At 35.9% G+C, this 14,548-nt stretch overlaps 3 protein-coding genes and 1 pseudogene across 3 annotated transcripts; 2 read left to right on the top strand and 2 right to left on the bottom strand.

The window, feature by feature from the left end:
* The first annotated feature begins 1,246 nt into the window (after positions 1-1,246).
* LOC120212980 lies at positions 1,247-4,424 on the top strand. The gene is made up of 11 exons (XM_039211143.1): positions 1,247-1,438; positions 1,504-1,679; positions 1,944-2,052; positions 2,138-2,209; positions 2,316-2,375; positions 2,580-2,820; positions 2,917-3,100; positions 3,212-3,339; positions 3,412-3,569; positions 3,752-3,855; positions 4,064-4,424. Exons 1-11 carry the CDS (start codon positions 1,247-1,249, stop codon positions 4,422-4,424), a joined length of 1,785 nt encoding a protein of 594 aa, XP_039067074.1.
* Positions 4,425-5,239: 815 nt separating this feature from the next.
* Positions 5,240-8,744, top strand: LOC120212913 (40S ribosomal protein S9-2-like). The gene is made up of 3 exons (XM_039211099.1): positions 5,240-5,282; positions 5,709-6,084; positions 8,542-8,744. The coding sequence occupies exons 1-3, from the start codon at positions 5,255-5,257 to the stop codon at positions 8,651-8,653; spliced, it is 516 nt and encodes a 171-aa protein (XP_039067030.1). The 5' UTR covers positions 5,240-5,254; the 3' UTR covers positions 8,654-8,744.
* A 1,530-nt stretch (positions 8,745-10,274) lies between these two features.
* On the bottom strand, positions 10,275-10,655 carry LOC120212914 (transcription factor PRE6-like). Its single transcript, XM_039211100.1, has 2 exons — positions 10,523-10,655; positions 10,275-10,418 (listed from the first exon to the last, which is right to left on the bottom strand). The coding sequence occupies exons 1-2, from the start codon at positions 10,631-10,633 to the stop codon at positions 10,275-10,277; spliced, it is 255 nt and encodes an 84-aa protein (XP_039067031.1). The 5' UTR covers positions 10,634-10,655.
* Positions 10,656-12,704: 2,049 nt separating this feature from the next.
* LOC120212912 lies at positions 12,705-14,184 on the bottom strand (annotated as a pseudogene).
* Between the last annotated feature and the right edge of the window lie 364 nt (positions 14,185-14,548).

Below are 14,548 nucleotides of genomic sequence, written 5' to 3'. Positions count from 1 at the left end.
TAATGATCACTAAACTTTTAAACCGTGTTCAATTTAATCACTAAACATTAAGAAGAGTCTACCAAGACGACGGTAAATTAACACATTAGTTGTGTTATAGACGAATGAAGCAAACTGAGTTGGGAGTCGACTTCGCCTTTACAATACTTGATCCGGATTAGTCGATTAATAGATCGGAAACCACCAGTTGTTATAAAAAAAACAAGATACATGTCATAGAAATAGATAAAATCATTTATCATATCATATTAACGATTATGTCAATCATGTTAAGCTCAATCGAAAAATAAGTTGTTACCTAAATTTATTTGATTCCACATTCTAAAGATGCTTTAATTTTTTATGAGTAAATTACACGTTTAGTATTTAAACTATCAAATTTGTTAATGTTTTAGTACCTAGACTTTCACTTTTTTCAAAACCATACCTAATGTTTAATTTTTATTTCGTTTTAGTACCTCACTATTAATTATCTTAACGGGTGATTTGCACATGACACCTTTTCTATGGGTAAATTGTATTATTCATCACTCAACTATTTTTTCGCTCCTGTCTTGGTCACTAAAGTTTATTTTTTTTAAATTTAATTTCTTAACTTTCAAATTACTCCTAATTTTTCCTATATTTAATTATGTTATGTCACAGTAATTAAAATAGGAGCAATTTAAAAGTCGACTAGTTAAATTGAATTTTTTAAACTTTAGCACCAAAATAGAGTGAGAAAATAGTTGAGTGATGAATGATGTAATTTACCCATAAAATATACAATGTGTTTTTAACGGCGAGGTATTAAAATGAAACAAAACTAAATGTTAGACATGATTTTAAGAAAATTGAAAGTTTAAGTACTCAAACGGACCAAAATTATAGTTTAGGTATTAAAAGTATAATTTACATTTTTTTATTAGTTTGAGTGATTATAAAGCATTATCTACTCATAAATTTTCTTTTAACACACACCATATACACGCATCTACTCGAATTCATGACCTCAAGTGATAAAGATTTTTAACCGGTTTTGTTTTGTTTTAGGTGATATTCACCAGAACAGTTGTCCCAAATCAAACAAGCGTTACATGACCAGCCAAAGAGACACAACAAACCATGACTCAACAGTTACAACTCTCACTTTCTAAACCTTCAAAATTCAGCAGACGCTTTCACCTCAAACATCTCATACTTCAGTTTTGTGTCTTCTCTTTCGATTGAGTACCATGATGTTTTCGATGTTAAATCGAAGCCGAGGATGCTAGACTACCTAATGAACGACCAAATTCCTGATGAAACCGACCCTTCACCTCAACACTGTGATTTGCAGCGAGTTGTCAATGCCATTAGGACCCTCGGGTTGCTTTCTGAATCGAAGATCTCCGAGGATTGGGCTGTTGCCTTCGATTCGTGGCTCGATCGGGTGCTTTCACTTGAGTCTAGTCCCAGGGTCAGTGTTGTTGTTTTTAAGGTTCTAGTTTGTCGCAGATATGCTACATACGTGGTTTCTTTTAGGAATCATTGTTCGATTCTGTCACAGTCGCGAAATCGTTGGACCGGAATATGTTTACTAGGGGTGACTTGTCGAGAATGCAGCTCCGATCGGCTGCTCGCATGATATCCAGTCTGGTTCGGAAAACTCGTCGAGAATATCCAGGCATGAGCTCTCCTATAGGCAGCATATTTTACTTGTATCTTCATATGGTTATTGATTTTCGAGCATGACTTGTCGTTCTTGGTGATGTTTGCAGCCAGCATCAGATTATATTTCTATCAAGGTGGCCACTTTTGCTTCCTGATCGGATCTGTTAAAGAGGTGATTTCATCTTATGTTGCTCCGGCTTTTCATTTTTCGAATAAACACCAAAAAATCCGACACTCACAGGTCACAACCGAGTCCATGTAACATAGATTTCATCGCTCTGAAACCGGTGTTTTCTTGTTTCCTACTTCAGATTGGGTAAATATTCAGAAATCAAGAAGGATGTAACGGTGCACGCCGGGAAGCTCGTTCAACCGGTTTTGGACCATCTGTTAGACAATGAATTCTCAGAGGTGGTAATGGCAAGTTCTAACTGATGTCGTTTTCTGTTTTATTAGTCTTGACTATATCGATTTCGAAAGCTACAACGATTGCCTAGTTGTGCAGGAAGGAGCACTTGCAGTGCTATGTATCGTAATTGACTTCTTACCTGCATCATTTCTTCCTCATTACGAAAAGGTTAGCTCGTGTTTTACGGTTCCTCGCTTTCGCAGATTGTTTTTTAAGCTTGATTGTAATGCAAGTAATCGAAAGCCTTCATGTTCAGCTATCTCATGCTTTGCAGGCTGAAGCTGTCATTGTTTCGAAAATCGTCTCAGGCCAGTGCAGTTCCAATATGATGAAGGTGAATGAAGTGTTATTTCTATATATATCGATATCTGCGATAAATCCAATTTCATACGTATCAAAATCCATATCGATATATGAGCTCGTTTTTGGTTTGATTTCCGATGTATAGAGCTACACTTTTATTTCTTAGCATCACTTCCGAAATCGAGAGGTGACAAGGATAGCTGGTTTGTTATGATGCAAGATTTACTAACTTCAGTTGAAATTCACCTCAATGATGTCTTTCAATGCCTGGAACAAGGTAATCATTTCTGCTTTGAAAGCGTTCGACGTGTTTGCAGACGATAAACGTAACGAAATCATGTCGATTCGTCATTTTTTAGCGCCAGAAAGAGCAGCATATCTAGAAGCAAGAAAAGTCCAAGCATATGCTGCCATGCATAATCCCCACACTGATGCTTTGCTGCAGCACAATGCTAACGAATTCTTATTCAGTTCAGGTAATCCGACAGTAATCGATCAATGCTTTTAAAGGACAACATCTTCTCGCACTTCGATCTCGTGTGAAGTAAAAGATCGTATTTGTTGTCGGACAGGTGACTCTTCCGGTTCATCGATTATTAACTCTTGTAAAGAGAGTGCTAATGGTGAATGGCTCTTTTCTCGAACTTCATCGAAGTCCATGGAAATCATGCAGGAAGGATATGGTTTCATTGAGCTCCCTGCTTTGCAACCATGTGGTTTAGATCTCCTATCTGCAATCATCAAAAGAACATCCAGGTATGTTACTCGGACTTGGGTCCGAGTGTCGGTATAGATATATCTCCCGACACAAATATTTGCTTCCAGTTGTTGACGATAACGTTCCGGTTCTGTATTACAATGTTGCAGCCAACTATTGCCCCATGCTGGATATATCATTAGGCTACTTAAAGATTGTTTGAAACAATGTGCATTGACAATGCTAAGAACAAAACTCTACTTCATCATAAGGACTTTGCTTATATCTATCGGTATCGGTATGCAACGAACTTTGCGAAATCATAAAACGGATCCGATGCACGAATTAATGAAAGTTTGATCCTATGCAGGGGCAGCCTTGCAAATTGCAGAAGAACTCACCATTAGTGCAGTATTCGATTTAGATTCCTCTTGGTATCTAAATAGGCAAAAATCTGCGACGGTTGAAGCACCGATGCAGCCTGCTGACAGGAAAAGGAAGCACGCTGCAATCAATTCTCGCAGGAGAGTCGAGATATGGACTATTCGAATCTGCAAAACAAATCCGCAACCTCTCCTTTATCATTGAAGATTGCTGCATTAAAGGCATTTCAAACTCTCGTCACTATGGTATATCACTTCTCTTTGAATGGTCCAGCTTTGGTATTTTGAATGAATCAAGCAAAAGTGTAATTACCAATCACTCTGCAGGGTGGCGTGTTAAGGTCGGATTTACAACCGAGTGTCGATGATCTGCTGATGAATGTTGCGGAAATCACTTATGATGGGAAATGGAGAAATGATGAAGGAGTGAAGTAACGTCATCCGATGGACCGGATTTCTTGCTTGCAGCATTGCATGCTCTTCTGGCATCTCTACTTTCCCAACCTTCAGTTAGCCAACGTCATCTGATTAAAGGATTCGAGCTGTTCCGTAAAGGTTATGCTAACTAATGACCTTAAACAATCTTTTCTTGTGTTTCAAGGAACAAAGAATGGTACTAAAATTCGACTGGATTTGCAGGCAAACAAGAAGCAGGAACAAAGATTGCAGATTCTGTGGCGTTGCACTTTTGGCATTAGAAAAGATCATGAATCCGAGGAATGTTTCGAATGGCGACATTCCGAAAGAGGGAATCAAGCTTAATGAAAGCCAAATTCCCAAGTCATTTCCTGCAGATCAAGATGAAAGTCTACTTAGTTATCTCCGTCATGGTTACAATGAAAGTGAAGCTACTTTAAGCAACCCTGAAGATCGGAAACAAGAGGCGTTCCTCGTTGACATCGAGATCAAACGAAACTCGGATGAAACCGTGAACGAGGAGCAATTACAGGGTCCATTATCAGTGGCAGAAGTGAAGCCTTTCAGGAGGAAACACGAATAGTATGTTTAGTTCGTTATGTTCATAAACAAGTTCGTTTGTAAGTACATTATTGGCTCATTTATAATCTTGTTTATTGACTCGTTTATTCGATTCTACATTTTTTACACTTTATGTCGGTGAATGTATAGACTAAATTGAATATATAGTGAATTTTAGAGTTCAAGTTGTGAAATCTAAGAAGCTTAAGGATTAGTGACATAATTTTAACATCTTACTGAATATATGAATGAACATGTTTGCACGCTAAACAAACATGATGATGAGCGTAGAAATGAACATATTCGTAACGTTAAATAAACCAAAAATAAATACTTAAAAAAAAGTAACAAATAAACTCAAATATGATTTAAAAACTAAAAAAAATACGAACCAATATGAACATATTTAAAAAAAAAAAAAAACGTAAGCACTGTCTTATTCATTTAAGTTCCATTCATTTAGACCCAATAAAGGCCAACAAAAAAGGGATAAATCACGTACTTAGTACTCAAATTATTAATTTTAGAATATTTTAATATCTAACTTTTAATTTTTTAAAAATCATATCTAAAGTTTATATTTTGTTTTATTTTAGTACTCTTATGTTAAAATTTTTAATTTTTGTTTCATTTTAGTATCTCATTTAAAATTTAACGTTAAATTTTTAAAAAATTAAAAGTTAAAACAAATTAAAATTGATAGTTTAAGTACTAAATGCAATTTATCCAAACCTGGGAAACAATAGGGTTCAGTATTTCTCTGTAGATATATAAAAAGACCACTCCTTCAGCCTCCTTCATTTCCCCCGGTTTTTGTCTCTTTAGCTTTCTAGCCGCCGCGCCACCGCCGCCATGGTTCACGTCAGTTTCTACCGCAACTGTAAGCTAAGCCCATTCTTCGATTTTCTTCCCTCTTTCTTTTGCATCTGTTTTTAACACAAATTCGTTGCTTAGTTTCAGTATGCATCATAACCATGAAAACTTATCGATTTTCCAGTTTGATTGTTTTTGGGTTCTCATAAATGTGTGTTCATGATTAATATAATTGACTTAAATGGGGAATTTTGCAGCTTGTATGTATCAAAGCCATTAGCTCGATTGTTTGATTAAATGTAATTTATAGATTCATAAATGAGGAATTTTCTTGTTTAGATTAATGGGTTTTGCTGCTTCTGTTGATTAGTCTAAGAAGAATCAAATACCGATTAGCTGTGTGATTGTTTTAGCTTCATTTGAGGTTAGGTTAAATTGTGTTTTTTTTTGTTAGAAGTTGTTTATATATCGGTGAAATCGATGCGGTTTGTAGATGGGAAGACGTTTAAGAAGCCGAGGCGTCGAGAAGGAACGTCTGATGCCGAGTTGAGGCTTGTAGGAGAGTATGGTCTCCGATGTAAGAGGGAGTTGTGGAGGGTTCAGTATGCCTTGAGCCGTATCAGAAATGCCGCTAGGGACCTTCTCACTCTCGATGAGAAGAACCCTCGTCGTATCTTCGAAGGTGAGGCACTTCTGCGTAGGATGAACAGGTATGGGCTTTTGGATGAGAGCCAGAACAAGCTCGATTATGTCTTGGCTTTGACTGTCGAGAACTTCCTTGAACGCCGCCTGCAGACCCTCGTGTTCAAGTCTGGTATGGCCAAGTCGATTCACCATGCTCGTGTGTTGATCAGGCAAAGGCATATCAGGTAAAGTTTTACTTCTTTTTTTATTGCATGCGCAGCATCTTTTGTCATGTGTTTACATTCGATGACTGTTTAAAAGTATGTTCAGCAATTCACATCTGATGAATTTGCTTCATCAGCTAAAATGCTACTTCGGGTTAGCGGTGCATGTCTTCGCTATTTAATCTTAGAGATCATTCTTTCTTTTGGACAAATTACGGGATCTACTTTTATTGAAATTTCTTGGCCAATTGTTGATGCGCCAATTGTAGACACTCATTTTCGTTCATATTATATATATATATTATATTGTTTGCAAACGGTTTTTGAAAATACATACTTTTTAAAATCATTTTGAAAACTTATATAATATATAGTTTTTAAAAACATTTTTTGAAAATTTATATAATATATAGTTTTTAAAAACATTTTTGAAAACTTATATATAATATATAATTTTTAAAACATTTTTGGAAATTATATATTTTTAAAAAACGTTTTTAAAAATTATATAGTTTTAAAAAAAAACTTTTTTGAAAATTTATATATAATATATAGTTTTTAAAGAAGCATTTTTAAAAATTTATATTATATAGTTTTTTAAGAAAATACTTTTTATTTATTTATTTATTATTATTATTATTATTTCTATTATTATTTTATTTTAATAATTTATATATTACAATTATTTTACAGGCCTCGGTATATTTGAATGTGTGGCAACCCAAGTTGTGCGTGGATGATAAAAAACATATCAGGATTGGGCCATCAAATCCGGGACACTCAAGGCCGAATATCACTCACCTAGACTCAAGAACTTTTAATGCAAGGAACCACGTTTCGGTGGTAGGAGCCAGCTACAACAATGCCTCCTTGACCACAGAAATCAACCCTACCACAAATGCTCCTGCCCTCTTTCACGCCATGCAAGGGCACGTCCCAAAATTTTGCCACGCAGGAGGGAACCACAATGAATGGTGAAGTGTTGCAGGTTAATGGGTCTCTGAATGCTCGGGGTAAGTGGAGGCCAATTTTCATCCAACTTATCCACGTTCCTTTAACCAATTTCAAATGTTTCCTATATATTTACACCTTTAAATGGCCATGGGGGGCCACGTGAAGAGGGGCTTCTTCTCTCTTTGATGGTAAAAAGCTCTGAGCTTTTAATTTTTAAAGTGAGTCTTCAGATCCATGGGGGGAAGCAGTAACAAAACTCCAAAGAAACCATGATGAATGAGGCCAGGTGGTGTCAAATGATTTGGTCCTTTCTTCCCCTCTGATTCACCAACTTCCCCCCCTCTGCTCCTCCCGCTAATCATCACCCTCTTTGATTCGAAAAAAACGACGACAACAATCGCCATTTCATCTCCCATGGCAACAACGCCTTTGCCATCGTCCACCATTTGCTCTCCTTGCAACAAATCGCCGCCTCGCTTTCATTAGTATCGGTTTCTCGAAAACGGAAGAGGACCCATGGCTCGGAATCTCTCTATTTTTCCATACAAAACCCTTGGTCCTGAAAAACAAGCTCCCTAGATGGCACGGTGTTTGTGCCTGAATTTCCGAGGGCGAGTAACCGTTGCATCAGTTAAGAACTTCCAGTTAATCGCGACCACACCGCAACCATTAGCTACCCATTGGCCGAGGCTTTGTCGAAGATGCCAGACAGGTGTATTCAAAGGTACCCGGGATTGTACGGCTCCGATGATCTAGTTCAAACTTGTATGGCTGAACTTGGTGTCTCACTCACCAAGGAATTCAGTTTCCATCAGAATTTCAGATGTTGGTGAGAACATTTGTTTTGTCACATGCTAAAAGATGAGGACGTGAGTTCATGGAGGTTTTATCCATCTATTAAGTAATATTATGTCCCGAATGTTGTTAAAAATGGTTGCATTATACTTTTACGCATTTTTGGGAGTTAACTTGAATGTTTATATCAATATATATATATATATTGTTTAAAGTAAATGATTTAACATTTTGGATTAATTCAGTATTTTTGTAAATCTAACGTCTTTTTAATCTTTTAGGGGTACTTTATAATCGATCAAAAGTAATGATTCGAATTGATTTTTTAAATTTTAATTGAAATTTTAATTTTCGCAATTAAGACAACCGACAAATTAAAACAGTATCGAAAGAGCGGTTTAAGGGTGTTAATTTTTTCTTGACCGTAACTGATTCCCGAGCCTGACACGTTTCTGGTACAACGTAGATCAGGTAAGATGGTGTCCGACCTACCTAAATTCGCTTTAAAATGGTCGGTGGCGACTCTAACCCGATTCATTTACGTCGAAGCCCAATTCCGGGACCCAACCGAAAGACGGTCACGACACCAATGTGTCTTCCGTTTTCCGAGTTGTGTGATTTATCTTATTATGCTTTGCCTAGTTGAATATGTATGTGGCTCGACCGATTCTTTGGTTTGTCCGAAAGATATCCCGAATTTTGTATCCTGATTGGCCATTACCTTAATAGGGTTGGGAGGCAGGTGGTAAACATCCCATCCTTCATGGTGAGGGTTGACTCCCAGAAACATATTGACTTCTCTCTGACAAGTCCGTTGGAGGTGGCCGGCCCGGAAGAGTGAAGAGGAAGAACCAGAGGGCAGCTGCCAAGAAGGCTGCTGGTGGAGACGGTGACGAGGAGGAAGACGAGTAAACCATGAGCTTCTGCCCCACCATTAGGACACCCTTAAAAATGCCCTTGTTTTTAGAAATTACCATTTCCTTTGTTGTTAGACATGGTTTGTGTTCTGTTTCAGGACCTCTAATGTAGTGGATGTTTGGTATTTGTGGTCTTGGGTTTGATGTTAAATTGAGCAATTTTGTTGTTTTGAGATTAAGATATGGTCGAGGGTTGAGTAAAACTCGGGCTCGAAAAACTAATTTTTTTTAACTTGACTTGAAAAGATTCAATTTGAATTGGCTTAGAGTTGTAATTTTATAAATGATTTGATTTTAAAAAGTTTCAAGTTCAAATTGAGTTTGAAAATACAACTCGAATAATTTGAATAATAATTCAAATAACTCGGATTTTTTAGTAATTAGTAGATTGATTTTCAAATTTGAGTCAAATCTCTTAACGTGAGTAATTTATCGAGTAGTTTTATCTTTCTGATTTAAATGTATAAATTTAAACATATTGTGTTAATTTTGAGGGATGATATCTACTTTATGATTAGAGCAAACAGGATGAAATCATTTTTAAACAATTATCATAGATTTTTTAATTCCCTAAGTTTAATTATATTGTTGGTCCAAGTAAGCATATAACCGAGAACATAAGATACTAATAATAATGGTGTCTGCTTAAACTTTGAAAAGCAACATTCAGAACATAAGTTTAATTCTTATGTCATTATTACCCATAATTTTTCATTCAAATTTCAAAAGATTAATTATTTTAAATTATCGATGTTCACATAAATATTACAATATATATATATATATATATTATTTAAAAAAATCAAACTTATCATATATCAAACCAGGAATGGAATATAAAAAACAAAACAAAAATGTATAATGCAACAAAACGTCACGAACGTCTGACAATAGTGCCAATTTCGATCCCTATTTTTTGGAACATATTATCTCAACGTTTTATTTTGAGTCAAAATACTCTCTCAGTTGATAAAAATCATTAGTCATCTAACGACCAACGTCTGGAGCTGACTAAACAAAAACATGTGAATGGATATACTGACATGACGTGTCCAGGTCATAATAAATGATGCAGTGCAGATCCACTTGAACTAAATACTGATGTGGTATGTCCATGTGTGATGCCACGCCAACAAAAATATTTTAAAAATAATTAACTGACGTGACATTACATGTGGACATGCCACGTCAGCATTTAGTCCACGCAAATCTATCACGACATCATCTACTATGACTTGGACACACCACATCAACATCTCCTTCCACATGTTCTTACTGAGTCAGTTCAGTCGTTGACCGTTAATTGATTAATGATTTTCATTTAATGAGGGGGTTTTGACTCAAAATTTATTATCAAACGTTAAGAGTATTTTGTTGCATTATGAAACAAACAAACAAAATCCCAAAGAGCAAAACATGTAAACTACCCTTTGCTTGTTCTCTTGGGTGCCAACAATATCCCGGAACAACTCAAATGCAAAGTATGTATATCACTATACTTGACGCATATAAGTACTGTAATGAAAAGAACAAAAATTGCAGTGATTATTGTTGTAAAAGTTGTCTAAGAATGTCTGCATTAACGCCGTTTTCGGCCTCCGACGAGTTCAATAACTCCGATATCCGATTGCTTAAATCCTCCACCTCTCCGTTCAGCTTCTTAATGTGATTGCATGCTTCATCCAGAACCTGCATTTCGATGTACACAAGGAGATACCTAAATTATATAGGAATTTGAAATTTCAACTGACCGTCCCGTCAGTTCCGTCGATACGGGGTTCATGGAACCTTACCTTAGCTGCATTTCTTTTCTTCTTCTTGTTAGTTGATGAAAGCTCTCTAAGCCTGAGGCTGAAATCTTCATTTCCATTGCTCCTGCTGCCACTTGATCTTTTGCTAGACATGGGAGAAGAAGAAGAACAAGGAGAGCTTTGATCTTTGGGTATTGATTTTCCGGTTGTTTTATGGTGATTGATTTATAGTAATTCATGTTTAAGAAACCAGTCGACATGGGTGAGGGATTGTCGGGATTCTTTTGGAGTTTGTTGTTTGTGTTGGAGACGATGACATGATTAACATGCGTATGCTATTGACTAAATGATGGAATTTGATGTCCATTAATCTCCAACCCTATGGTCAATAAGCTATTGCTAGGGTTTTATGTGGAATAATCGATGGCTTCTTGGTCGGTGATTAAGAAAACTAATTTATATTTGGGTTAGAAATTATCATCGGGTGCATGAACCAAACAATCTTAGTGGTTAAAGGATGGTTATTATCCACAAAGGTTCTAAGTTAGAGCATCAACAATTGTATGACATTTGAACGTTTATTCTCAAATAACTGAATATTTAAAATGTGATTACGAAATTATTATTAGGAGAGGAGTGTACACTCAAATTCGGTTAATCAACCGAACCGAATTGCCTAAAATTTATTAATTAATTTTTCCTTTAACCATTAATCGAAACAAAAAAAAAATTCAAAAAAAAATACCAAACATAACCAAGTTCGGTTAATTGGTTAGTTAACTGAATTAACCAAAATTTATATATAATATATTAAATATTCAATAATTTTGGTTAATTCGGTTTGAACCGAATTAATCAATAACCGAAATTTAAACAAAAACCATTAACCGGTTGAACTCAAAATTAAATGATCGAAATTTTTGTTCGGTCAGTTAATTCAGTTTTAACCGATTTCTCCTTAAAATTTTAGAATTTAATCTCAACATAAAATCATACGTCCGTCCCGATGTAAAGGTAAAGCATGAAATCTGATAATGTTGTCTCGCATGAGCTTCATTGTTTTTTTGCTGCAACTTTTTAAGGCCCATGAATCTGCAAGTTCAAGCAACATCAATACCAACTTTTCATTAAATTTGAGTCTTCAACAATCCACATAAAGTAGAACACAATGCACTTTCACCGAACATATGACAAAACCTGTTTTCTCTATAAATAGCCATTGCCATTCAAAGACAGCTCGAGAGCATGTTTTCAAGGATTAAAAGACAGAGCTCGAGATTAGGGATGGGCCGAGAGAGTGTCGGGAGTTTGTTACACTCATGAAAATTTTAGAATCTTGTATAGTTTAGTTATTTCTTTAATAACTTATACTGACATCTAATTTCACACCCCTGAAGTTTTATAATTTTGTGTCTATAAATTTCTAATATATTTTTCTCAACATTCGTGCCATTTGACATAAAATTATGCACTCGCTCACCTCTATCGAGAGATGTTTTTCTTTTGTTTTACCAATTTTTTTAAAATTATTAGTTTAAAATTTAAAAATTAAAATATAAGAATTTAATTTGTCTAATTTTAAAATTAGCAACAAAAAAAGCAGTATTTAAAAAAAATAAGATTCAAGTTCAATTTATCTAATTTTAGAATAAACAAGGACTTAAGAACTAATTAAACTAAAAATATACGGGTTGATGTTTAATTTTTTCTACATATTAAAATTAAGGATAAAGTTCACAAATGATCATCGCTAAACGATACTAAAATATACTCAAATGAGCTTTTTAGTCAACGAATTTTTAAAAGTTATAAAATTACATTAAATTTGTATTTTCGTTATAAATTAGTCATCACGTTATTAACTGTCGTTAACTGATGTTGGTAGTGTTAGTCATATATAAATCTTCTAACCAATATGTAATGTGAGATTAAAACATATCAAACTACAAATAAAAGGGATTTAGAAAGTAATTTGACCTAAAATATTGGAGAACGGGAAGGGCACAGCCTGTACACTTTTCATTACCCAAATGCCCACATTTAAATGTTAGTGGGTTTGGGTCCAAAATCAATGTTCAAAGGCACCACTCACTAATGTTATTCCATTATGCACATTTATAAAAAAAAAATACAATTATTTATTTTCATTTTGAATAAATATAATTATTTATGTATATTTTAATAAAAATATTTATGTATATATTACGTAAACATAACTGTTCGAACTCAAGATTTGTCAGATTTCTTCGCATTGGATTTCTTGCCATCAGATTTTTTATCTTTGTCCGATTCAATCGTGAACTTGAACTGCATTTTATGCTTGTAAGGCTTTCCAGGTGAAACAATTATGGAAGGGAAATTGGGGTGATGCACTGCATCAGGGAAGCCTTGTGTCAGCAAACAGAGTCCCGCATGAGCCTTATAAACCACTCCCCTTTTCCCTTCACGTCTTTCAACAGGTTCCCGGTGTAGAATTGCACGCCCGGTTGGTTCGAGGTCAGTTTCATGACCCTCCCCGACCTCGGATCCTTCACGATCGCCGTTTTCTTCATCCGGATGGGATCGTCCGGACCCTCGATGACGTAGTTTATGTCGTAACCTCCCGGGAATTGGTTGATTCGACTCCCGATCACCCTCGATTCGAGGAAATCGTACGGAGTTCCCTTCACCGGTTCGAGTTTGCCCGTAGGGATTTGTTGGTTGTCGACCGGCGTGATCTGGTTGGCGAAAAGCTGGAGTTCTTCGGACAGGATGTCACCACTGTCATGGTTGCCAAGGTTCCAATATGTATGCTGCACTAGGTTCAAAGGGGTGGGCTGTTTTATGGCTTTGGCCTTCATTGTCACTCTCAGTCGGTTATCTGGACGGAGGACGTACCGGACGGTGACTTTGACCTCGCCGGGGAATCCTACAACAAAATGTACGGTAGGTTTAATTTAAATCTTTCTAATAAAATCATATTGCCGAGAAAAAAGAAAAATGATTATGTATATTAGTACCATTTTCACCGTCTGGACTATCATAAGAAAAGAGAACGGCGGGATCAGCAACATCTTTCTTAACCTTCTTCACTTCCCAGACAACATCAGCCAATGCTCCATGGCCACCTAAGATGAAAAAAATTCAGAAATTTGTTCTATCAATGAATATCAAGAGATTAAGCTTACCATGAAGCAAATGATTCCCATTTTCATTAGGATTCAGTTGATACTCCTTCCCATTCAAAGAAAATTTCCCGCCTCGAATCCGATTCGCGACCCGTCCGACGACGTTTCCGAAGTACGTCTCATCGTTCTACAGGGTGTTCGATATCAATTAGTTTCCATGGCATCCTTTATTTCAACATCCAATATGTATTCATAAAACCAACCTTATAAGCATCGGGAGAGTCATATCCAAGAACAATATCACCCGGTTTACCTGAAAATTTGCAGAGAACGAGAAAACGAAAGAAAATCAAAACCCGGACGAGAAAATCGAAATCCGAACAAGAAAGAAAGGAACCAACCATTTTTGTCTGGGACAATAACTGACATCACGCTTGCACCATAGTTGGTGAACTTAGCAGATATGTTCCCGGTCTTGAGCTCGATTACTTCGACGTTGAAAATCTTTTTTTCTTTCGATTTTCCGCCGTTGACGAAACCAAAAGCTCCCACGAGAAGCAGAGATAACAATAAACAAAGCTTATCCATGTTCTGAGATAAACGAAGACGGGGATTCACAAGGATTTGCTGAGGAATTTATAAGTGTTGTGCATGAGACCAAAATTAGGAAACTAAAGAGAACATGACAGATGTTACGATGTAACACTTAAATTATTTTCTTGTTTTTTAGATATCGATTTGTGGTATCCTACGCTTTGACTTCGTGAAAGGTTTAGTTTTTAAAGCCCGCATTTTGCTACCGACCTGTCATTATATTTGAATGATAAATTACATCGTTCAATTATACTCTCACTCTTAATTAAATAATCAAAGTTTAAATCTTTTTAATTATCTTCTCACACTATAAGGTATTGCTTTCTGTTAAGTCCGCGATTATTAAAGTTTAAAGGTTAGGAAATGA

This window comes from Hibiscus syriacus, unplaced genomic scaffold (genome assembly GCF_006381635.1).
Source record: "Hibiscus syriacus cultivar Baekdansim isolate YM2019G1 unplaced genomic scaffold, ASM638163v2 tig00110017_pilon, whole genome shotgun sequence".
Classification (NCBI taxonomy): Eukaryota; Viridiplantae; Streptophyta; class Magnoliopsida; order Malvales; family Malvaceae; genus Hibiscus; species Hibiscus syriacus.
Note: the sequence above shows the minus strand (reverse complement) of the source record. Positions and strands in the feature narration are given on the sequence as shown.